At 39.0% G+C, this 26,683-nt stretch overlaps 2 protein-coding genes across 6 annotated transcripts in view; both read left to right on the top strand.

The window, feature by feature from the left end:
- Positions 1 to 25,499, top strand: part of Fbxw10b (F-box and WD repeat domain containing 10B) — a 96,210-nt gene extending 70,711 nt beyond the window's left edge. For 4 of the 5 annotated variants that reach the window (XM_048784249.1, XM_048784241.1, XM_048784230.1 and 1 more), the window contains 6 exons: positions 4,059 to 4,180; positions 10,682 to 10,830; positions 12,242 to 12,384; positions 18,453 to 18,611; positions 20,372 to 20,643; positions 23,926 to 25,497. In XM_048784249.1, coding sequence (XP_048640206.1) covers positions 4,059 to 4,180; positions 10,682 to 10,830; positions 12,242 to 12,384; positions 18,453 to 18,611; positions 20,372 to 20,643; positions 23,926 to 24,746 — 1,666 coding nt within the window. In that variant the 3' untranslated portion in view covers positions 24,747 to 25,497. Of the gene's footprint in view, positions 1 to 4,058; positions 4,181 to 10,681; positions 10,831 to 12,241; positions 12,385 to 18,452; positions 18,612 to 20,371; positions 20,644 to 23,925 lie in introns of all 5 variants that reach the window. The other variant, XM_048784227.1, reaches the window with a different exon arrangement.
- LOC107159518 (occludin-like) lies at positions 4,249 to 6,821 on the top strand. Its single transcript, XM_048784289.1, is given in 1 exon segment — positions 4,249 to 6,821. A coding segment is annotated over 1 exon segment (1,575 nt). The 5' UTR covers positions 4,249 to 4,784; the 3' UTR covers positions 6,360 to 6,821.
- Positions 25,500 to 26,683: the final 1,184 nt, after the last annotated feature.

Raw genomic sequence — 26,683 nt, 5'->3', positions numbered from 1 at the left:
TGAGTGGTTATGGAGGTGGGCAAATTCAAAATCTGTAGTCTGGCCTGGAAGGCTGAGCTCTGCAGAACTTAAGGTGCAGATAAAGGCTGAAGGCAATGTTCTGGAAAACTCCGTCCTGCTAGGGGAGATCCACGTTTTTGTTCTGTACATGGCCTTCAGCTGATCGAATGAGGACTGTCTACATTTTAGAGGGCCATCTGCTTTACTCAAAGTTCAATGTAAATATTACTCTCATTCCAAAGCAACTTCTCTGCAAGTTGACGTGTAAAATTAACCATAACAATATGTTTTGGGAGACATTTATGCTTTTATGAGATTCCTTTTTATAAGAGTTACTTCTTTTTTGAAGGGAGCAACATTTTCATAAGAATTTTGTGTAATTTCTGGATACGAATCTCTTCTTTATATTTGTATTGGAAATTTCTTCTTCCATGTTAAGACTTATCTTCTCATTTTTCTATGGCATCTTTTGATGAACAGAAATTCTTAATTTTTGTCTGGTAGTATGTGTTAATGGCTAACACTATTTATTTATGCTATTTTACCTTTATTCTTTACTTCTATTATCCACTGGACTACCACCTAATTTTTCTTCTTTTTATTTAGGTGTGTTCTTTCAAAATGTGTATTGATAAATTCTGTACATGTATCAATAATTTGTATCTATGTTCCTAAGGTTTGAACCCCCACCCTATATTTCAAAAGATTCACCCATGTTACCATCTAGTTGGTTGTTTTAGGCTGTTCTCCAAGTTCTGTATATACACTTTACCTACTTGCTTCTCTAGTAATGGACACTAGATTGGATTGGCTCTAAATAATGCTGCAGGCTGGGGTTGTGGCTCAGTGGTAGAGTGCTCCTATAGCATTCATGAGGCACTGGGTTCGATCCTCAGCACCACATAAAATAAAGATATTGTGTCCACCAAAAAACTAACTAACTTTATAAATAAATAAATAATGCTGCATTGAACATCTTCATGTATGTCTCTTTGATGATATAAGATGATTTTTAGGAATATGCACACACAAAAAAAATGAACTTGCTTAGATACAGGTTAGGCAGCACCTAATTTGATTAAGAAGTACCATATTGAAGTCTGGAAACACTGTACAGATCTATGCTTTTACCAGTAGGGCTCCAGCATCCCTATTTCCCTACCAACACAGGACATCATCCAGCTTTCAAACTTTTGCCAGATGAATATGTGTAAAATCATTTCCATGTGCATTACTCTGATTACTAATAAGTTTACCTTTTGTGACTTCTTCTTTTGTAAATTGCCTGATTATGTTCTTTGGCCTACTTTTCCTTTAAAGCTGCTCCAATTTTCTTATTGATTTGCTGTTGTATTTTTTTCTAGATCTTTCCAGACTTCAATAGGTACTTCTTAATCAAATTAGGTGCTGCCTATCCTGTATCTAAGCAAGTTCATTTTTTGTGCATATTCCTAAAAATCATCTTACATCATCAAGGGGACATAAATGAAGATGTTCAATACAGCGTTATTTAGAGCCAATCCAATCTAGTGTCCATTACTAGAAAAGCAAGTAGATAAAATGTATATACAGAACTCAGAGAACAGCCTAAAACAACCAATTAGATGGTCTCTTGTCAGTTTTAAAATTTCAAATATGATCTCCAATTCTTTAATTTATCAACCATGTTTATAGTTCCCTTTTGTTGAACAAAAATTCTTAATATTGTTGTAATAAAATTCATCAGTTTATCAGGATTTTTTCCTCTCATGTTTGTAGTTCTTTCTATTTTGAGGTCACAGAGATATTTTCCAATATTTTCTGTTATTGACTTTATGGTCTGATCTTTTATAGTCAGTTGATCTATCTGGAGTTTTACTTTGTATGCTTGTTAGATAGGGCTTCCATTACTTTTTAAAAAATTTTTAGATAAAGTGAACAGTTTTCCTCCCACAGCAATTACTAAGATGACAAATTATTCTGCCCCCCGCCCTCTGTTGATTTGTGGACCCCAATTTATCACATGGTCATTTTCCATACATGCATGGAAATGTCTCTGAATTCGTGTTGCTGTTTTTCTGTTATGGCATCAAAATTACCCTGTTTTAAATTTTTTATATATATTTTATTTTTAGCACTGCATTTGGTGAATAGATCATAGTGAGGAAAGTTCCACTCTTTTCCATGTTAACAGTTGTGGTATACATATGAGTTTTTGGATTAAGTTTATCAATTTAAAAAAATCTAAAAAGAGTTTTGATTGGTGTTGCATTGAATTTATAGATTAATTTTTGAAATGCATTCATTGGCATCATCTTCTTGGCTCTTTCTTTGAACTTTATAGTTTTCTTTATAAAAATCTTGCATATTCTTATTAAATGTCTATATATAATTCTATTGCTATTATGAATGCTATCTTAATTTGTATTTTCTAATTGGTTATTGCTGGAATAGAGAAATACTATTGATCTATGCAGGTTGATACTGTGTCTGGCAATCTTGCTCACCTCTCTTATTAGTGCTAAAAGTATGCATTAATGCATTAATATTGATTTGGTTTTATTTTGTAGGTGATCTTATTAGGTGCCAATAATGACAATATATTATATTCCCTTTTTTTATAACTTTGCCTGGGATTTCCAGTGCCATGGCAAGCAACAGCACATGAGAGTGGCCACTGTCACCTTGTTTCTCTTCTCAAAAAGACTCAGCAGTGCAGTTTCTTCATTAAGAATAGTGCATACTGTTGTGACTTTGGTTTAAAGTTGCATTAAGTTGAGGAAGTTCCTTCTATTCCCATTTTCTAAAAATGTCTATCATGTCTTTTCTTCCATACATTACATAAACCAACCTGGGCACAAGGACTGCCATGCTACTAGAAACAAATTTAGAACATGCTTTCTTTCATATTCCTGTGAATTCACTGTAGCTGCATAGCAGGCTCTGAAAGGATGCATTGCAGGCTCTGGGGAAGGTATTGGTAAGGCTGTGGGACTTTGGAGAATATTAGAAGGAAAAAAACTTTTCATGTCCCAAGAAACACTTATTAATCATTCACTAAGTTCTGAGCCTAAAATAACCTTGGGAAATAAGAAATGTTTTTATTCCAAATTTATGGAGGAAGAGACTGAGGCACAGAGTGGTTCTAAAACTTACCAAAGATCACACAAATAGTAAGTAATGGACCTGGAATTGAACCTTAGGCAGCTGGCTCCAGAGTCAGTTATCTTAATATTATAACTTTGTCCTGTCACAAGAGCAGCTTGGCTAAAGTGAAAGAATTTTTCAATGACAGAGACGAGTCTTCAGGCAAGTTTCCTCATTGAAAAATAGCATGACTCATATATGTGTTCCCATATATATCTTAGATAGGCTTTAGATGTGCATAAAATATTTTTGAACTAAGTGACATGGTAAATTATTTTGTTGCTTTTGTTTTAAGATCAGGTCTACCATTGCATCAGTACTGTGAATCCTATTCGTGGTGGTCATTCCAGAGACCCTCCCAACTAAATCCAACTACCATTTATCAAGCATTTTCTATGTGTGGGTCACTGTCCTAATGTTAGCTGCATTGGTGCAGTGCTTCTAAACTTCTGTGCTATTGACACTTGGAGATGAAAAATTCTTCATTGTGGGGGCTCCCCTGTGCATTGGGGGTGTTCAGTAGTATCCTTGGACTCTATTTCCTCCTTCCCCACCAAAAATCTCTTTTGTAACCACCAAAAATCTCTCCAGATACTTCCAAATGTCCTCTGAGGGTAGAACTCATTTCCAGTTGATGCTCACTCTATTAGTGCATTAATTATTTCCAAAAATCCTACAAAGTAACTGCTGTTGTTACCATTACCACTGTATCTATGAGAAAACGATCTTGCATAGAAATTAAGTAACTTTCCCAAAATTACGCCAAATAGTGCTTTAACTGGGATTCAAGTCCTGGTGTCTGAATCTTAAGCTTAACCATGAAACTCTGCTGCTTTCCAACTACCCACCGATATAAAGAAACACTATACAGTGTGATTGATCCCTTGGGCCCTCAGAAAATCCCAGTCATTATTTTGGCCTGTTTCCTGCAGATACTGGGATCTGAAAACTGGGGTTTGCTTACGGATCTTCTATGGCCACCAGGGAACAGTAACTTGCATGGATTTGTATAAGAACAAACTTGTATCTGGAGCCAGAGACTGTCAAGTGAAAGGTGAGAAAGAATTGCCTTACATTCTCCAAAGGCGTTTCCCCAGATCTGTGTGCTGGGTTTGTTAATTTCTATAGATAGCCATTTATTCTTTTATTCATCCATCCATCTGCTAGGTCTGGTGATAAAAAAATGAATATGAGATGGTTCTTTAGATATGGCTTTTTATTTCCTCAAAAGGGTCATCAGTTTCTAATGGAAGTGAATATGTAGCTATATAATGGAGGACATAGTAACAGATGAATGATAACAGCTGTCATTTATTGAGTACCAATTTTGGGACAGGCTCTGTGATAGATGCTTTAGACATATTATCTTATTTACTCCTCACAAGAACCCCATGAGGTAGATAAAGATGAGCAATCAAAAACTGAGAGAGAAAAATAACATGCCTCAAATCAAAGATGCAAAGTGGTAGATGGGGGATTTGAACTCAAGATTGTCTGGTTCTGGGGTGAGGGGAAGGAGGAGGAAGGCTGAGTCCCCCGCTCGGTCTCTGGCTGCCTGCTGGCTGCCCACTTGGAGTCAGGTGTTCCTGCCAGATTGGCTGATCTTGGGAGCTACAGGGAATTGCTCATCCTAAAGCAGGTGACCAGTGACATCAGCCATGTCATCCAGGCCTTTTGAAAGTCCGCCTCCTTATAGACCTGATGAATTCAAACCGAATCATTATGCACCAAGCAATGACATATATGGTGGAGAAATGCATGTTCGGCCAATGCTCTCTCAGCCTGCGTATTCTTTTTACCCAGAAGATGAAATTCTTCACTTCTACAAATGGACATCTCCTCCAGGAGTGATTCGTATTCTGTCTATGCTCGTTATTATGATGTGTATTGCTATATTTGCCTGTGTTGCCTCCACACTTGCCTGGGACAGAGGCTATGGAACTGGCTTACTAGGAGGTGGTTTTGGCTACCCTTATGGAGGAAGTAGCTTTGGTGGCTATGGAGGCAGCTATGGCTATGGTTATGGCTACGGTTATGGCTATGGAGGAGGCTATACGGATCCAAGAGCGGCAAAGGGCTTCCTGTTGGCCATGGCTGCCTTTTGTTTCATTGCCTCATTGGCAATATTTGTTACCAGTGTTATAAGATCTGAAATATCCAGAACAAGAGGATATTACTTGACTGTGATAATAGTGAGTGCTATCCTAGGTATCCTGGTGTTTATTGCCACAATTGTCTATATAATGGGAGTCAACCCAACTGCCCAGGCTTCTGGATCTTTATATAGTTCACAAATATATGCCCTCTGCAACCAGTTCTATACACCTGCAGTTACTGGAGTCTATGTGGATCAGTATTTGTATCACTACTGTGTGGTGGATCCCCAGGAGGCTATTGCCATTGTGCTAGGATTCATGATTATTGTGGCTTTTGCTTTAATAATTTTCTTTGCTGTGAAAACTTGAAGAAAGATGGACTGGTATGACAAGTCCAATATTTTGTGGGACAAAGAACACATTTATGAGGAACAGCCACCCAATGTGGAAGAATGGGTTAAAAACGTGTCTGCAGGCACACAAGACATACCTCCACCCCCATCTGACTACGTGGAGAGAGTCGATAGTTCCATGGTGTACTCTTCCAATGACAAAGTGAATGGTAAGCGGTCATATCCAGAGTCTTCCTATAAGTCAACACCACCGGTGCATGAAGTGGCTCAGGAGCTTCCCCTCACTTCACCCATGGATGACTTCAGACAGGCTCGATACAGCAGCAGTGGTAACTTAGAGACACCTTCAAAAAGGGCTCCCACTAAGGGAAGAGCAGGAAAGCCCAAGAGAACAGAGCAAGATCACTATGAGACAGACTACACGACGGGTGGAGAATCCTGTGATGAGCTGGAGGAGGACTGGATCAGGGAATATCCACCCATCACTTCAGATCAACAAAGACAACTTTACAAGCGAAATTTTGACACTGGCCTGCAGGAATACAAGAGCTTACAAGCAGAACTTGATGAGGTCAATAGAGAACTCTCTCATCTAGATAAAGAATTGGATGACTATAGAGAAGAAAGTGAAGAGTACATGGCTGCTGCTGATGAATACAATAGACTGAAGCAAGTTAAGGGATCTGCAGATTACAAAAGAAAGAGAAATTACTGCAAACAGTTGAAGAGTAAATTGTCACACATCAAGAAGATGGTTGGAGACTATGATAGACGGAAAACTTAGAAGGCAGATGCCACAGTGCTGGAGAAATTAAGGAATATCTATCTGATATCTCTGAAATGTTCTCAGAAGGCAAATGACTTTGGACTCTTATCTAGGAAGCCAAACTCGGTGTTCATTACAAAGTTTTGGTAGCTTTAATATCATCAGTTTCATATCATCAGTATTGAAGCATTTATAAATAACTTTTGTTAATCAACTGGGCTGAACACTCCTATTAAGGATTTTATAGTTTAAACACTGGTTCTCGTATTAAGAACAAAATATGCTGTTTGAGGTTTTTAAACCTTAAAGGAAGGTCCTGGTATGAACTGTGCTGTGAATTTTCACACCCAAGAAAGCATCTAATCTTCCCAACAATGCTTTAGATAATTATTATTTATAATCATTTCTTTTTAAATAAGAAAACTGGGTCCCTGCAATGAAGTCTCTGAAGTGAGACTGCTTGTGTACTAGCATATGCTTTTGGTTTTNATATATATATATATATATATATATATATATATATATACTTTTTAAAAATGAAAGCTTAAACCTAGTGGTTAGAATTTTGTGTTTTTAAGTAGTTTTTATCTTTTATGGTTTACATGCATTTTTTGGTAATCAACTAGACCTTTTTCACTATATCAGAATGTCCCATTACATTCATAATTGAATTATGACTTGAATTATATCATACATGAATGTTCAACTTCTGTACATATTTCATAAGGTATTAAACCTGGTGTTCTCTTTTTGTAATATACAGTTTGATGTCATTAGTATGGTTAATATTAGGCTGTGGAAAACTACACTCAGGAGTTGTCCCTTGTTTTAAACTATTTTGTGTGCTGTGCTTGTTGGCAATTTCCCAATCCTTTGGCTGTAAGAAGGCTAATGTGTCTGGAAATAGAATGCTATTCCATAAAACACCAAATTATTTCAAAAAAAAAAAAAAGATTGTCTGGTTCTAAGTCATGTCCTCCTAACCATATGTGGAGTTATTTTTTTTAATTCTTGGTATTAGGAATTGAACCTGAGGTTGCTTTACCACTGAGCCACATCTTCAGCCCTTTTTATTTTTAAATGGCTTAGGGCCTCACTAAGTTGCTGAGTCTGGTCTAAAACCTGTGATCCTCCTGCCTCAGCTTTCTGAGTTGCTAGGATTACAGGTGTGCACCACCATACCTGGCCACATGTGGCGTTCTAAGGGACAATACATATAAGGGTAAATTAGATAAAGCTCCACAGATAGGATGCTATTTGTCTGTGATCTTAAGGATGAGTACTTTTATAGGCAAAAAAGAGTGAGAGTAAAATATATTCTAAGTTGAGGGAACTCATCAGGCAAATATATAGAGACTGAAGAAGATAGTGTATTCAGAGAATTTCCCATTCTTTGGTGTGGCAGGACTGTAGTGTGTGGAATGGGAGATCAGGCTAGTAAGTTCGTTTGGTGTCAGATTCTAAAGTTCCCTCTACATCATGGTACAAAACTAAACTTCATCTTATAGGACATGGAAAGCCATAAATGCATTTTAAGGTTTGAATTGATATGATTATATGTGTATTTTAGAAAGGTAACTCCAGTGAGTGATTGGTGAAGGACTTAGAAGGGGTGTCTGTGGATACAGGGGACAAGTTAAGACATCTTCAGCCTAGAGTACTAGCATGATGTCTTCAGGATGTTGGAGAACAAGCAAGTGTGAAGAGACTTCAATGGATGTGACTTTACATTCAGTGGCCCAGATGGAATGGAGATTGTTAGAGGAAAAATTGGCAGGACATTACCACTAACTATATATGAAAGTGCCAAATATAGAGGTGCAGATAATAAATCAAGTTTTGATTTTTAAATTCAGGCCACTAGATGTATGGAATTATCATTAATGGAAATAATAAGGACCTCAGAGGAAAAGCATGGTAGAAAGATAGAAATGGGGAAAAGATCATGGGTTCAGTTTTGGACATGCTGATTGTGGTAGGCAGAAGAATGACTATGCCAAGGTGTTTGCATCCTGGTCAAATATTTCTCAAAACTTTATCACTATTTGTAATTTAATATTTGAAGTAGCTCCTTTGGATGGAGATATTATAATCCCTTCTTAATAGATATGATGATTTCAATATTTTCTATATTGAATTTTTGTAAACACTTCTTATTTCATATAATATGATCACAATTTTCTGACTATTTTAGATCTGTAGTGGGTTGAATCTCAGGATGTGGAAGCCATGGATATGTTGGAATGACTATATACTGAAAAGTAGAAGCACTAAGTGTGGGTGGGATTTCCCCAGAGAAACAGGAGTTAAGATTGAAAAGAGAAGAAAAGTCAGGGACTTGGAAAACCACAGCATGTTAGGGGCAGGTAGAAGGAAAAAATGTGGGAAAGGAACAGTGCAGTGGGGTTCCATTTGCCAACTCTCAGACTTGATGAGAAAACCTCTTTACCTTCCTCTGACTGAATGTCATTGCCACTGTTGCTCTGAGGGGTGCAACAGTAAAAGTGAGAACTCTCCAGGTGATGGTTTGAAGATGGAATGGTAACCATGACCTCCATGCAGTCTGGGAGAGTTTTGTGGGCCACCAGTGAGGTCAGGACTGGGGAGAGGAAGTTAGGCTCCAATTTGAGGGGACACCAAGACAACTCAGTAATCAACATACATATTTCAATGTAGTATTTTAAAAAGCAAAATTAATGCACAAAATTCACAATGAACAAAATATCAAAATCTTTCTCTTCACCCTAATCCTGCCCCTGGTCACCAACCTGCCTGCTTCCCCTGGGTTCTTCCCACCTGCCTGGGCTACCAAAGCAGAATGAACAAGGAGAACTAAAAAGTACAGTCTTAACTTTTAAAGTTTGTTAAACCACAGCATATTACCTATAAATCTTTAGTCTTTCAGTTTCCCCATTGGGTTTATAAATAGGCCAAGATAGACATAAAAAAAATGGGGAAAAGCAATAGCTAGGGTTCACTTCACATAAATGGTTAATAGAACCAGAGGCCACCGAATACTTGGATTCAAAGCAGCTGGGCTGCTTCCCACCTGTGTGAACCTGAGCTGGTTATTGAACTCTATGCCTCAGTTTCCTTATCTGAATAGTTGGGATTAATAATAGGACCTGTCTTGTGTGATGAGGTATACAAGCCAGGCATTTTGAGTGGTTCCTTTCTCATTGTAGTGCTTATCAAGTCTTGATTGTGCTTATTATTTTGTTGTCTTAGGCTACATGTTTGTTTTTTGGTGGGGGTGGTGGTGGTGATGAAGCAGGGTTTAAAGTTTTCATCCCTAAATTTGTCTCACCCCCTTCATTCTAGCCCTGGTCTCCAATTTTTTTTTTTTTGTTATGGTTTGTTATGCTATGAGTTATCCTCCAAAAGCTTGTGAGACAATGAAGCAATGTTCAGAGGTGAAATGATAGATTATGTGAGCTATGACCTAATCAGGGGATTAATCCATTAATTGGAATGGAATGCATGGTGGTAACTGTAGGCAGATAGGGTGTGGTTGAAGGAAGTAAGTCACTACGTGTGTGCCCTCCTTGCCCTTTCTCTGCATTCTGGTTGACATGAGCTGAGTAGTTTTCTTCCTCTAATTTCTTCCACTATGATATTCTGCCTCATTAGGACCCACAGCAATGGAGTTGGCCAACCATAGACTGAACCTCTAAAACCATCAGCTCAAAATAAACTTTTATTGGTGAAGTTGTTCTTGTCAGATATTTTGATCAGTGACAAAAAGCTGATGGACACACGTACATACCCAACCCCTCTCACAGTACCTACTATACTAGGGCAGTTGCTGTAACCCAGACTATGTAGAAGCAGCATCAAACCCACCCCTAGTCATGGAAATTCTTTCATAAAATTCAAAAGTCAGATACAGAATTATTCAGAAAAGTGAGGGTAGACAAGTTACTTATTTTTTTGGCAATATCAGGAGTGGGTCAGGAAGACATTTGGGAAGAAAAACAACACTAAAAATATGCTGTATTTCCATGAAACTTCCTCAATAGCAAGCGTTTTCAGGCTTGAAGAATAGATTTATTGGAGATGAGCTATCTAGCACTTGGACCCCAAGTCAAAGCTCCAGGGTTAGAGCCAAGGTCTTTTGCTTTACTAGCTCTTCCAAGGGAAGAGAGCTAGCTCAGGCAGGTGTGTGTACAGGTGTGTGGAGTTTCTGGCAAATCAGCAGGATGCTAGGCCAGGTGAAGTTCCTCTGGGTCTGATTCAATGAGCCCAGCTGATCTTTGCTTTTATGATGGGGAGCAGAACTCTACTATAACTCTCCCTTACCCTGCTCTCCTTTGTTCTCCCTTTCCCCATCTCCTCTTCAGAATGGGATGTAGACACAGGGAAGTGCCTGAAGACATATAAACACAAAGACCCCATTTTGGCTACCAGGATCAATGACACCTACATCGTGAGCAGCTGTGAGCGAGGGATCGTCAAAGTGTGGCACCTTGCCTTGGCCCAGCTGGTAAAGGTGAGCAAGGCAGTAGGCTGAGATGAAGTTAGGGCCACTGTTGCTGATGATTCATGAAGACGGATGGTGTCTCCCTCATGTAGACCCCCAGACCATCCTTGAGCAATGGACTTACCACTATGCTGAGGCACTAAAGGGAAAGGACCCTAAGGGGGAGGCATTCTGAGTTGGTGCAGGGTCAGGAGCTTTACCACCCACATAGTGACTCACAAGGTTGGAGGAAGAAGGCTGGATTCTGACTCAGCACACTATACAGGCCTCAGGGATAAAGTACCTTATTCTTTTCCAGAATATTGTACTTAATGTCTAGCATGAGGTAAAGGTATAAACAAACAAAGCCCCCCGCCCCCACCTCCTTATTCTTTTAGTAAGGAGAAAACATTGGGGATGGACAAATAATTTTCTTCCTCTTTACTCTCTAATGAGAAGGGAACATTGGCTGCCTTGAAAGGGATAGACTTAGCCCGTTTTCTGTTGCTATAACAAAACACCCAAGACTGGGTTATTTATCAAGAAGAAGGTTCATCTGGCTCACTGTTTTGGAGGCTGAGAAGTCCACAAGCATGATGCTGGCATTGGTGAGAGCCTTCCTACAGGGTCATGTCATGGTGAAGGGTGTCACATGGTAAGATAAAGGACAAGTGTGTCAGAGAGCTCTCTTTTATAACAAAGCCACTACTGAGATAACCTGTCAATCCCCTAATCTATGAATGAATTAATTCATTCATGAGGGCAGAACCTTATGATTCAGTCACTTCCCAGACCTTGCCTCCAAATACCATTAACCTATGACTTTGGGGATAATTTCTAACACATGAATTCCATGGGACACACCCAAACCATAGCAAAAGTTCATAAAACATGTTCTTGCTGAACTTGGACCCCTTTGCCTCAGTGAGTGGTAGTGAGAGATAATTTGTGCCAGGAACACAGGATCACAGTGACAAATGGCTAGCTTTGCTTGAGAGTTTTTCTCCATCATTCTTGTCATTGCGGCTGAACCTCAGATGCAGAACAGGGATGCCCCTTATGCCTTCTGGGTTCTGACAAGTTGCTGGTGATGGAACACTTTACCCTTCACCCTACTGATGAATTTCTGGCCCTCTTGGCACTCCAGAAAGATGGTGCATGCTTCAGCCACAGACACATCAGAAATAAGGCCCTTACTCAATTATATTCTTCCTCAGTTGGGGAGAGAACTCTGCAGAGAGGGAAGCATGAAGCCCTTGGCCTTTCTCAGATCCGAAGCAAAAGCAGATCAAGGACATTCCAAGTGAATGGCAGTCATGGATGTGTGCAGTGTGACTTTGGATTCATCTAAAGAATCCTCCAGCTTTGGTTGGAGGAGTCACAGTTGGAATTGAAGGAGGATCTTTTCAGCGATTAAAAACAATGGCATATTTTCTTGCAGACTCTCACTGGGCATGAGGGACCTGTGAAATGCCTGTTCTTTGACCACTGGCATCTCCTCTCAGGAAGCACCGATGGCCTGGTCATGGGCTGGAGCATGGTGGGAAAGTATGAGCGATGTCTGATGGCATTCAAGCATCCAAAGTAGGTGCCAGGGAAATGGGGACTGGCAAATGTGGCATTCTCTTCTTTTCCTTTCATAGCCTAGACTGTGATCTTTGGCAGATCATTTTCTCCTCTCTGATGAACTCCTGTCCTTTCTGCTTCTCATACATTGCCCCTTCCTTACTCTTTCACCGGTTACCCTTCCCCCCCCACCACCCTCTCTTCTGGCCATTCCACCTTCTACTCTCATTTCCTTCTCTTGAGAAATAATAACACTAGATGTGAATTTTGAGAAGGTATTGAAATTTTATACTTATGACACATGTGATAAATTCATATCTGTTAGTTCATGCCAGACATAGGAATACCAACAGGGCCATCCCAAATAATGCTAATTCTAAACTTAAAATTCTTGAAAATTGTCTTCATCCCAGGAAGCCTGTACTCACAAAAGATTAAAATAATCCATGTGCCAAAGGTTTAAACATAATGAAGAACTTTTTAAAAAGCTTATATTCATAAGTCTGTGGGCTAGATATTATTCTAGGACAGCAAATGAATTTGAAGCCAATTAGGCAGTACTCTAGTGTCACAACTGGGATTATTTGAAAAGCAAAATGTGGTCAATTAATGATTCTGCATTAATCATATGGGTTTTGTAGGTTGCCATTCTTAGACTGATGCTTCTGTCTTAGACTAGAACTTCATGTAAGAAGTTCTAGGAAACAAAATGCTATCTTATTTGATGAAAAGAGTGGATTTTGCAGGGAGTCTATTAGAAGATAGATGCTTATTTACTAAGTTATGGCTCTAGATTTCTTTATACCCACATAGAAACTTCTAAATCAGGCACACTAGTCTGTGTGTATGTTCTCCAACTGTGATAGTACTGCAATATTAATGGGTGGGTATCAGGAAGTATGTGTGTTTAGTGATTTGTCCAACCCCTTTGGAACTGTCAGGAAGCCTTTTAATATGTCATCTGGATTATCTAGGCTTGATCTCAAGGAGGGGGTCAAACTTCATGATGTCACCTGAAAATTTTAACTATTTGTCCTAAAAACCTTCTAAGCAGGATTCAGTAGGATCTAATTAGTTATTGGAAAATAATTTGGTCCCAGTAAACATGGTAGTTCAGTTGCAGTCTTATTATCCATGAACCTCTCATTCTATCTCTGCTATGAGACTATGTCATATGACTGACACTCCCAGTGAAAGTCAACACTAATATACCACTCAAACTGGTTCCTGATACCTGGCATGGTCACAGAAGAATCACTGACACCTGAAGGACAAGGCCAATGCTTTGTTTGTAGTTCTCCTTTCCCCATCCCTCTATTTTAGTACTGAGTGATATAAGTGCTTAATAAATATACCTAACTGATTGGTAGGTAATACACTGATTTGACAGGTTGCTTTTCTGGGGAGTTCTAATGATTGGGCTGATACCCATCTTTTGAATATGATGTAGGTGAGAAAACAGACATAGTTACTCTCTGTCCTTTGGTAGAAGAGCTGGAAACAAGGGTCTCCTTTCTTGATTCAACATTTTTTTTCAACTAAAATTACAATTTTGCATATAGAGTGAGAGAGAATGGGTACGAGAGTGAACTTTGAGGATGTAAAATAGGGCTGATGGAAATGATGAACTTTGGGAAAACTTCTGTACACTATGGGGTCTTTCTGGAAAAAAATAATAAAACTTTATTCTTCAATGTCTTTTCCATAGCTCATATTGTAATTAGAGTTTTGGGGTAATTTTTAATTAGGATATGATTTACAAAACATAAAATTCTCTACCTTTGTGTACAGCAAAACAGTTTTTTTTAAATATCTTTATTTTATTTATTTATTTTTTATGTGGTGCTGAGGATCGAACCCAGGGCCTTGCACGTGCTAGGCAAGCGCTCTACTGCTGAGCACAATCCCAGCCCCAACAAAATAGTTTATAATATACTCATAATGTTGTACAAGCACTATCACTATTTAACTATAGAATATTTCCTTCAGTTATTAGAAATGGTCCCTGTGATATTTACTTCCTCACATCACTATCTTGAGCCATTGCTCTCATTTTCTTGGTTAGTTTAAGTAAAGATGTGACAACCGTCTGGCTAAAGACTTTTAAAATTTTTTCAAAGAACCAATTTTTGGTTTCATTAATTCTGTGTTTTTCTTCAATTCTCCATTTCATTAGTTTCTGACAGTATCTTTATTCTTTCTTGCCTCCTGCTTTTTTGGATGTAGCCTTATCTTTTTCTAGTTTATTAAGGTGAAAGGTTAGATAATTAATTAGAGATATATAGGCCTCTACTGCTATGAATTTTCGTCTAAGCACACTACTTTAGCTGTATTCTATAATTCCGGTATGTTGTTTTTACTTTCAGTCATTTCAAAATATTTACTAATTTCCTTTTTGATTTCTTCTTTGACCTGTATTAGCCCTCAGTTCCTGCCTGCACAGAACAGAAAGCTTATAAGAGGTGGAAGCTTATGACTTTCCTAGGTGTTTCCTAAGCATGTATATTGCTTTGGACATGTGTGTGATCATCTAGATTCTTGGGAATATGTCTAAAATATTCAAAACCTTTTGAACACTTCATTTGAGCATTTTCTCTAAAGCCAGTTTTGTTAGTGTGTTGTTTGCTTCAGTAAATATTTATTGCCTCAGGTAACAGGGACTAAAACAATTTCCTGTAAATATTTTCAACAAATGTTTTCCAGGTAGCAGCTTTAAACGTGGGTGAATTTTTAGTCAGGCAAAATAAGGACAAGCCTTTTGAGCCAGTCTTCCAAGAAATCATCAGACAGGTCAAATAATTCACTGTGAAGGAATGTTCCATGCTCCCCACCCCATCTCCAGTATCAGAAATGCAGGCTATTATTTTCATAGCTACCATTGGACTGTGAAGTGAGGAATGACATTTAATGAGCAAACTGTTCTCACTGACACCAATACCAATTTTCTTGCTCTTTGGGTTCCTGTAAACATTTGGTTATTTTCCAGAATTCTGAAAAAAAATTGATTTTGACAGGTTTCATTGCTGTTATGGAAGGGTGAAATTCTGTAGTTTCTTACTCTGCCATTTTCATCGGCATTGCTCTTGGCAGTGTCTTTGATAAACAGAGAGCAAAGAAAGACGAATAATTTGTTTCTAGGGCAGAAATAAAATGTGAAAGGAGATCGAGCTATTGTAAGACCAAAATAACTGGTATTGTGACTGGGATAAGTTTTAAAAAATACTTTAATTAATTTAATACTGACAGCAATCTTTTGAGGTGGAAATTGTTAGTTCCTTTTCTTAAAAAAGAAAACTGACAACAGGGTGGTTAGGTTGCTTTCTCTAGATTATACACCAAGTAAATGGCATAGTCTGATTTTTGATCCCAGGTTTTCTGATCCCAAAGCCTATTTACTACTACTACTACTACTACTACTACTACTACTACTACTACTGCTACTACCACTACTACTACTAGGGGTTGAACTTGAGGTTGCTTAACCACTGAGCCACATCCTCAGACCTATCTATCTGTCTGTCTGTCTATCTATCTATCTATAGGCTCTTGCTGAGTTGCTTATGGCCTTGCCAAATTGCTGAGGCTGGCTTTGAACTCACGATCCTCCTGCCTCAGCTCTCAGCCTCCGGAGTCACTGGAATTACAAGCATGTGCCACTGCATCTGGCCTGCTGTTCTTTTTTTTTTTTTTTTCTTCTTCTTTTTTTTGTTGTTATTCTTTCCGGTTATACATGACAGTAGAACCCATTTTGACATAATTATACAACTATGGAATATATCTTGTTCTAAGACAGACCCCAGGACCTTTCCTTCCCCTTCCTTCTCCTCACCCCTGCTCCCTGTGTTTTTTAATCACTAGGCTACAATTGTACAGGCTGAACTGCCAAATGTTACAGGAGCCTAAGAGAAGTGTAGGCCCAACTCAGCAAAATCAAAAGAGATACAAAAAGCAGCAAACCCTTCTATCACAGGGCGTCTCTCCTGGTGCCAGACTGCCTCATAGGCAGACTAAGATGTTCTCAATGTATTAAGAAAGTTATTTTATTTCCATCTTCAAAACAATGAGAACTTTGTTGGACTTTTAAATACTTATAGTTTTGCTCATTCTATCTATCTATCTATCTATGTATTTATCTACCCACTTACCTATCTGCCATACAATGAGGGGGTCAAGCCACATTAGCCTCCTTGCTGTCTTCTGAATATTCTGAGGATGCTCCTGCCTTTTGAGGTCTTGCTGTTTCTGTTTTGATAGTGGTTAGGGACTTGAAAATTTGTCATTTGGCCCTAGGAGCTGACCAAAACTAAGGCTAATGGTATGGGGTAGATATGGTTCTTCTAATGCTCTGTAGTAAAGACCTTGCATTGAAAACACAATCAGACAGTCATCTTTTCACCAAATACATATTAAGCATCTACTATAGATGTATGTATTGTGTGCTAGGGGCTGGGAATGTAATGATGGAATAATACTACATGAGTCATGCCCAAGAGGATCTGGCAATATACCTGAAGTTTGTGTGCATGCATGGTGGGGAGGAGATGGAAGTAAGAGGTGGTTTTCTTTTATTGGAGAAGGCAGCACACGAGCTTTAGGAAATGGGTGGACTGTTTCCTAGTTTACTTTCTGAAACTATAAGGAAATATCTGGAGCCTGGTATTCTGTAAAAAGAAAAAAGTTTTATTTAGCTCACAGTTTTGGAGACTGAAAGTCCATGATCAGGTAGCCCCATATATTCAGCCTCTGGCAAGGGACTGTTTGGCTTCATCACAACATGGCAGAGAAATAGAATGGGAAGCAGTCACATGCAGAAGTGGCCCAGTGCATGGAATAGACTTGCTTATAAAAACCTCTGTTGCAGGAACTAACCAGGGTCCTGTGAGACCTACGTTAATCCCATCCAAAGGCACACTCAACATGACCTACCCACCTTCTGCTAGGCCCTATCTCTTAAAAGAGTCTGTCTCCTCTCAAAGTTGCTACCCTGGGATCAAGCTTCCAGTGCATGAGCCACTGGGAAACACACTCAAACAATTTGCAAACCATAGAAGACTTGGATGGGTAAGAGATGGCAGGGAGTAATGGACTTGCCTTACAAAAAGGATATAACAAATCGGGGACATCAAATCCAACTTTTCAATGCCATTAACAGGAATGGGATTAATTAATTACACTTGTCAGAATTGGATACACAATATATTAGGGGTCTAACTTGTACCCAATTTTTGTAAGGATGAGAGGCATCTATCTAGATATTCCCTCTTTTCCTACTGGTCATCATGAAAGGACATTCATAAACCTCCTCCCTTGGTATAATTTCCTTAAAGATGTTAAGGATTTCATTCACTGAAAGAAGAAAAGATGCTAATTTAAGACCAAAACCAGATTGTTCTATTTAGGTTTTTGTTTTATATGAAGACAATCCTTTTCCTCCTGAACTTTTTCTTTTTTATACAATAATACTATTTAAAAGGAATCAGGTGTGGTGGAGCACACCTGTAATTCCAGAGACTGGGAAGGCTGAGGCAGGAGTATCACAAGTTCAAGGCCAGCCTTAGCAACTTAGAGAGACCCTCAGCAACTCAGTGAGACCCTGTCTCAAAATAAAAAGGGCTGGGCATGTGGCTCAGTCACAGAGCACCTCTGGGTTCAATCTTCAGTACTTAAAAAAAAGGGGGGAGGAATCAAAACATTAAATTATTAATTCTCAGCATGACTTTTATATAAGTAAATAGCTAGGTAGGGATCAAATTACAAGAAAAAAATACGATCATCTGTTATACTCCTGTCCCTCGATCCCCCCCCCCCCCCCAAAAAAAAACCCTGACATTAATACTTTTGTTTTGCCACTTGTGGCCCTGGGAACAAACTATAGAAAAAGTAACTGTGAGGTAACTTTAGGATAGGAAGAGGATTGTCAGAGGGTTCATGGTTTACATCCAGAATTATTAAAGTGATGGCAAACATCACTTTGAAGACAGTTAGTGGCCACCACCTCCCAACCACATACAAAACATGCCAAACTACAAATAAACTCAAGAAGTTACCAGAAAGTGGGTGCTGCCTGTGGTTCTCTTCCCTTCCAGGGAGGTGCTCCATGTGTCCCTTCACTATCTCCGGGTCATCAGCGCTTGCGCAGACGGCAAGATCCGCATTTACAATTTTCTCAATGGAAACTGTCTGAAGGTGATAAAAACCAATGCCAGAGGTGATCCTGTGCTGTCCTTCTTTTTTCAGGGCAACAGGTGGGTGGTAGGTGTAGAGGTTGGAACTGGGGGTAATTGTGTTGGTTGATGTTTTTGTTCTCTGCTGGGACACCAGCTTTGGATTTCCTACCAGAAGGAGAGAGGGGGCAGTGCCTTTCTCCAGTTTTGGCTGCTGTGGAATAATAAGTCTTGTGGGGAACTAATTGGGCTTTGTAGAAAACCTAGCACTCAGGAAACAATAAGAGTTCATTTTGACTCTTCATTCATTCTTGGTGTTTGGAAAAAAATCACGTTATAGGTACAATATAGCTCTTCTGTCAGGAGCATGGTTCTGGTTTCCCTTTGATTATGTATTTGCCTGCCCAGAGCTCCAACAGCTGTCACTGATACTCAGTTCTGATGGAAAGACTTGTAGGAGGGTCGGGGTGGGAGTTACAGTAGCTGGAGAGCCAGATAGGAAGAACTTAGCTAGTGAGTTGACAGAAACCAGTACCATGGTGAACTCATTGTATGTAGAACTATGCTTATTGTGTGTGTGTGTGTGTGTGGGTGTGGGTGTGTATAAAATTTCAGAGAGGTAGTATGTGAAAATAAGCACAATTAATGGCCAATTCCACCCTGAGCTCAATTGAGACATCATTTAATCTCTTTGAATTATACTGCTGTCCTTTTAATGAAAGTTCATTAAAACTATTAACTCTCTTAAGGAAAAGACAGTGCTGGTAATACGGCTCAATAAATTAACATTTTTCAGTTATGAAATAATACTTCTGTAAAAGATGGGAATGTAGCTCAGTGGTAAAGCATGTGCTTAGCACCTGTGAGGCCCTGGGTTCAATCTCCAGCATTCCCTCCAAAAAAAAAAAAAAAAAAAAAATCAGTCCTAGTCCTAAATTTTTCTCATTCACAGCATCCAAAGAAGATGATTTTCTTTTAGTTTGAATAAAAACAAGCTTGCAAGTTATTTTTTAGTGGAATTTGATTCCATTTCAGTGTTTCTAGTACAAACAAGTCACTTTTCTAGAGAGTTTACACTAACAGTTTAGGTCTTAAAGTTGTAGCCTTTGGAGTGAAAAGGAATCTGTACATAGTATTTCTATTTCTTACTTATAGTTACAGAAGTTTGCTTTATGTAAATGACAAGATGACAGAAACTAGCGGGTGGTAAGGAGGCAGTGCTAGGGGCAGAAAGGGCAACTTCAGAGCCTCTTTGACTACTGGGGCATGTAAGTGGGGATTAGAGAATGGAGGTATCATCCTGCTTTATAAACTACAGATGTTCTGTCTACATGTGGAGTGTGTCCAGAGACCTTGGAGGGATAGAGTGAGGGAGTGTGGCCTCTGTATATGGAGCTTCAGCAGAGCAGAGGAGACATCCTCAGATGTATAGAGTTTTCACTCCCATTGCAACAATAGAAACATTGTGTCTGAAAGCTTTGGATCTTGCAAAATAAAGGAGTGAATTTGAAGATATCTGTGTGCAGAGTACCTAAGCTTCTGCCTTAGGCACCCTAGGTACTGGGCACTCACTCCAAGAACAGAATCATTGAAAAGATATTCTAATCTGAGAAATGAAGCAATTAGGCCATGTGTGTCCCATTAATGCTACAAAGCTAACCCCTCTTGCTGCATGGTCTGATACCTTTCACTGCTCCCAACACTCCGATGGCCTCCACTAGTGTGCTTGGGTGGACATTGCCTGGGTACTGCTCCTTTGGCTTAGGGATGGGACAGTAACTGCAATCTATATTTTGGTGGTCTGCATGCTCCTTTTGTGGGCAATTTTGTTTTGGTTCCAGGATGGTGGTCAACACCGAGAGAAATATTCTCATGTTCCAGTTTGAGAATATAAAGTGGCAGTACTCCCTGGAAAGAAGCAAACAAAGGAAGAACAAGGATAAAGAAGATGAAAAGGAAGAAAATAGCCTCATGGATGTTCTCTCCAAGTCTAGCACTCAGGTCCACAGTCTGAGAGACTCGATATCCAGTAAACAAATACTGACCCAGGAGTTCCTACCCAATAAGTTTCACAAATCTCGCATCTTTCTGAGTTCAATGAAGTTAACTTCAGGTAAAGGAGCTAATCACAGGCAAGGAAGTTGCATGACAGGACTGGTTTCTTTGTGGGATATTTTGGCTAAGACTTTCTTGTAAATCCAAACCCTCCAGGAAGGTGGGAGCCATTCTCTTTGATCCAACAAAAAATGTTAGCCAGTCAAAGGGAATTTCTTGACTTTTATGACATAGATTTTTGAATTTATTAGAACTTTGGACAGTAGATAAAAGTAGCCTTATTATTTGCCATTAAAACAAAACATGCAAACAACATTTCTCAGCCCCCAAATCCAAACATATATTACATAATGATTTCCTCAAGATAGAGACAAGAAGTTACTATAAGCAGAAAAATGTTCCATGTAGAATGTCTTATCTTTAGACTTCCAAGTGATAATGTATGCAGGTGGAAAGTATTAGTTATAAAGCTGGTGTGGGAGAGGCATGGCTCACACGATTTATATCATCTAAATAATGCAATTACACGTGGGTTAGAGTAGCAAGGCTCCATCCTTTAATCTGCCCTATGTGGCATGACATTGGATCCCCAGATCTATAGAGAACACCAACAAATCACTTCTAAAAATGTCATACTACAAATAGTCTATTTCTTGAAGAAGTAAGAGTTTTAGATAATGCTTATAGTTTCATAATCAGGAAAATTATATGGGAGGGAAGTCAGGATGTGACCTAAGCCTTAGACTTCAGGTGACTACTTAGTTAGTTGTCTGGCAATAAGCAATACAGTGACATTTTTTAAAGTGAAAACCACTTGAATTATGAGCCCCCATTATTATTGCTTGTATTATTATTACCATACCCCCATTATTCAGATCTAACTGAATTATATAGTGATTATAGTTTCTCCCTCAATCTTAATTTAGCTACAATAGTAGAGGTACCTCAAAGCCAAGGGAAGCCAAAATCATCCCAAAAAAGATAGCAAGAAGAAAGCTGGTCCTGTTCACAGGTAAATGGCCTGGATGATGGGCAAGAGAATTTGGAAGCAAAATGTGAAATAGGAGATAAAATTAATGGTGATAGTTTATTCTGAATTAGTGGCAAGATCCTCCCTCTCTTCTGTTTTTCAGCAAGTCCGTTCTTTTATTTCTGAGAATTTAGAATGGATATAATTGCTGCTTTAACGATAACTGTGTTTCCTAATTGTCCCAGTTACTAACTTGAAGCCACAGAGTGAGAAACTTTCTAAGAGCTGAGTGTTCAGTCCCTGCCATTCAGTCTCCTGGCTTATTGCTCTGTTGTGTCACCAATCTGAGTAAGAACAGAAGAGGATGTAGGAATAGTTATAGAAAATTTCACGAGAGGGCAGAGATATTTTTGGGTGGGTGGTGGGTATGTGAGATAAGGAGATGGGGGAGAGAGAAATTGGGAAGGGGATTTTAAGAAGTATTGCTGGACATCATCACTAGACTATCCCTTGTTGTTTTTGAAGGACACTGGTAAAAATTCAGATGCTTTAAAAAAATTTTTTTTGACTAGTAGTATAATAGCATTTGAAACAAACTCCCTGCAGAGATCAGTTTCAAGGTAAGATGAAAACACCTCAGTTTCATGAGGGCATCCTTATATATACCTATCTATGTACCTGCACAGGTCTACCTGTATGGTAAAATCCTAGGAGTGAAATTGCTGATCCAAACGATAAGTGCACTTAAAAAACTATAAAGATAGCTGGGCATGGTGGAAAATGCCTGTAATTCTAGCAGCTTAGCAGGCTGAGGCAGGAGGATCACAAGTTCAAAGCCAGCCTCAGCAAAAGCGAGGCGCTAAGCAACTCAGTGAGACCCTGTCTCTAAGTAAAATACAAAATAGGACTGGGGATGTGGCTCAGTGGTTGAGTGCCCCTGAGTTCAATCCCTGGCACCCCCACCCCCAAAAAACTATATATTGCCATGGTTTTTCTTCAAAATGTGGTATCAATTTATAGTCCCACTAAGCATGAGAGCTTCCCCCCACATTCATACCAACTCTAGGTGTTATCTATCACCTTGTACTTGCTTAAATAAGTAAAAGTGGTATTTGCATTTCTTTAAGGTTAATCATTAACAAGCCAAATGTCCATCAGTGGATGATGGATGAATAGATAATTAAAAATCCATACTATGGATATTACATGATAACTCAAAATTTTATGATGAGGATTTATATATGTATTGACTTTGAAAGAGATCCACCATGTATTATTATGTGAAAAAAGATGAGTTAATGAACAATGAACTTATCATCATCCCTGTTTTATAAAAGGAGAAAAATTCTGTTTCATATGTTTTAAATAAAAATTGCTTAATTAACAAAGTAAAGATCAGGGAACAACCCTGAAGTTTCATTCCATCTTAATCTGTCTACTTGAGGATAAAACCTGTTTGACCAAGGTAACTATATGCATATAGTACATGGTTACATTTTATCTGCTAGTGTAGTTTGGGGTTTAGAGCTTTTTCCTTGGTAGCTGCCAGATTAGACAAATGATTTCTATTTTTTAATTTCTACTTTTTTAAAAATTGAGAATGAGGATATTTCCAGTGTTTCTGTGAGGTATTATAGGGAATGAAAAGCCCACATGGGAGATACAATAGGTTTGCTCATCTGTGAAGACATCTTTGGTAATTTAGTGGTTTTAGACATTTGGAGATCTTGACACTAAAGTGATATACTGGAAGCATTCTGTTGCTCTAGCCACTGGCTTTTGAACCTGCTGTTATTGTTTGGAACTTTTTGGGAACTTCTCTTTAAGAGCCTGTTTTTATCACTTTGTGATGTTTTGCATTAACCAGGAGTGACATATTCTTTGAAGGCAGGTCTGATTTTAGGAAAAATTCAAATCAATTGGAATAAAATCTGATTAATAAGGTAGAGATCAAAGTTTGCAATACAAATCATTGTTGAAAAACATTAGACACACTATTATAAATTTATGTGACCTGTTTTGTGGGAATGAGAAACTTATGGGGAAGAGAAACTTCCCCATAAGAAAATTTTGAAAAGGTGTGGAACAGTGCAATCACATATGTTGCCTTCAAAATATGCACATCCAGAAGCTAATGTACACTTTACACAAGCATTGGCATATTCATTAAGAACTTATTTTGTTACGTGATATCTGGTGTCATCATTTCTGATATCATCAGGACAATTGTCCAAATGACGACATGCCTGTTGGGCAATAAGACCTCAGTGTTGTAGTAATTAGAATGGTTTTCACTTTCTTGTACAAATACTTAATTTTTTCATGGAATGCTGTTTTTGCTTTTGTTTCCCATTTTTCCTTTTGTAAAAGATGATGTGGAAAAGGTACAAGAACAAGGAAAACTGGAAACTCGTGGAGAATTGATGAGCCGCTTGAAGTCAAAGTCCTGGAAAACCCCTATTTCACCTGACCGGTTCCTCCTGACTGTCAGTGCTCTACAACGAGCCCATAATTCTGGGCAATTTGCCTATCTCCACAAGCCCCAAACCCAAGTCCTTGATGCCTGGGGACCTTCAATTTCATATCCAAGGAAGGTCCTGAATTTCAAAGGAAAATCAATCCAACATGCAGTTGATCGCTTGAGAATCAACAATCATCCCATAGATGTGAAACAAACTAGTACTCCCTTTGAAGTCCAGAAACTGCAGCCCAACTTGAAGAAATCTTTGCATAGTCCCAGAGTCCTGTCCACCGTACCCCAGCCCATGATTATCCGCTCTAGGTTTTCTGACAGATTAAAGGGTGAAGATCAAATAACCAGTTCAATTGAAGGGGCAGTGCCCAGTATGGGGCCCCTGACCAGCATGCAGGTCATTAAGCCAAATCATCTGCTGGCTTCCCGACTGGGCACGGCTACCCTGTCTCTCCAGAGAGAAAGGCCTCGCTTCTACACAACCCTGGATCCCCTTCGAATGAACACTGAATTCATGCTGTTGACGGTAAAAGAGGAAAAAGAGTATGAGGAAGCCATGATGAAGGAATATCAGGCCAGCGAACCCACAAGAGTAGATGATCCAGGAAAATCCAGGAAAGCTGCATGGATCCGGAAGGTCAAAGGTTTGCCCATTGATAATTTCATGAAGCCAGGGAAAACAGCAGCCCCTGAACTTGGACAAAATATGTTTATCTAAACCAACCTCAGGAAATTACAGTGTCTTAAATAAACAGAAAACTAGGTAGGTTTGGGTAGTTTTTTTTTTTTTTAAATTCCCTGGCAAGTAATGTGAAAACTCCTAATTATCTTCTTGTGATCAAAGGATTGCTATAACAGTAAGAAAACAGAAGGACTGGAAGATATTGGCATCTGCATTCCCACTGGAAACCACTTAGTGAGACTTAGGGAAGTCCAATGTCATCGAGTCGGGTAGGGAGGTGATCACTGGAAATGAGATACACTCATCACTACCAATTTCATGCTATGATTCTTCCTATCAAATGAAATGATGGTGAGGTAGGGGAAAGAGGCAGAGTAGGAAAATGGTAAGAGTCAGTAAGAGGATGGATGTCAGGACCACCGTTTGAGTTGTTTCATCACTTGATGTGCTCTAGCAAGTCAAACAACACCTGTTTCCCAAACAGGACAAAAGGCTCCATTCTTACAAAAAAGACAACTATGCAATTCAGCCTGAGCATGCACACATGACAAAATCTCAAGGACAGGTTACAGGGAGCCAGTCAACTTTTTCTCAGGTGCCTTTAAAAGAAGGGATATCAAGAGACTATGGAGGCACTCTTGCTCCTCCCATACTCTGTTGGGAACTTTCTTACACTTCTGAACCATAACCTCTTTAATAAATTTCTGCTTATCTTGGTATTCATGGTGTTCATTCTTTGACTCTGTGGAACATGGACCCAATCTGGATTTCTACCTTGTGTAACAATGGAATTTATCAGGATAATATATTGAAATTTGTTGGTATGTTTTTTAATGAAAGTCCAATGAATCTCAAGAATCTAAAAGAGGTAAACGTTCACCAATTTGACATTTGCATGCCTTTCCTTCTCAGAATTCTTTAAGAAAATTAAGCATACATCCTTTGTATAAAGGGAGTCTTTAATATGAAGTGTGTTCAGGTTTCTACTTAAAACTTTGGAGGGTGGTGTCAGGGATCAGGGAAGTAACTTAGAGGAGTGCAGCCCTCAAGAGTTGGGAGTAATGGCCCACTGGAGAGCTCAAATCCTGTACATATGGGACAGTTCCTACTCAGTGGCTCAGCATGGCCACATCTTTTGCTTCTTCAAGAAAAGTCAGAAATTCAGATTTTTTTCTGTCAAATGCCCTTTTTTTTTAAAGGATGGTAATAAATTCAAATAGTATGCATAACAAAAGTAAAAATGACAAAGACAACTTCACAAAACCCCACAATTTTGAGGCACCAAAAACATGTCCAAGGAGGGCTAGACACACACAGGTCATCTATCCACCTTTATGTGCAAGCATGCAATTGCTTTGCCAAGCTTTCTCTCTGTGGGAAATGTGTGTGCATGAGGATGGGGGTGACTTCACATTCAGATATTAGGTTTGAAATAGCACTACAAATAACTGTGTAAACATTTGTGGTTTTAATGAAAAGAAGTCCCTCAAGTTCATCTGAGAATACATGAACTTTCCAACAGCAGTCTGACCTATGCTCGACAAAAGAATGCCATCATTCTAGTTTCAAAGTTGACTTTAAGGCCTCTGAACTTTAGGTCCAGGCAAGATCATTCCATCAATGGCTGGACTTAAAACAGTAACCCTCTCCTATTCACTAAATACCCTGTAAGGATGCTATCGTCACTTCCACTTTAAGATCAAGGAAAAAAGTACAGAGAGGTTGATTATTTAATTGGTAATAAGGGCAGGAGGCTGAAATCCAGGCGCCCAAACGCCAGGTCGCCCGTCGTCCTCAACCGTCATCAGGTTATTTCCATTGATTTGATTAACTTTTTATCCCTTCCCAAGGCCACCTTTACTTTTCCAATTGCTTCTAAAATTCAAAGAGCAAAAGTAGTACTATTCAGAAATACAGGTCACTGTCAGATATTCCAATGAAGTTAAATGCCATGGAATAAAACCTGGCCCTCT

The sequence above is a fragment of the Marmota marmota genome, unplaced genomic scaffold, assembly GCF_001458135.2.
Source record: "Marmota marmota marmota unplaced genomic scaffold, marMar, whole genome shotgun sequence".
Classification (NCBI taxonomy): domain Eukaryota; kingdom Metazoa; phylum Chordata; class Mammalia; order Rodentia; family Sciuridae; genus Marmota; species Marmota marmota.
The sequence above is the reverse complement of the archived record's forward strand: the minus strand, read 5'-3'. Positions and strand labels throughout refer to the sequence as shown.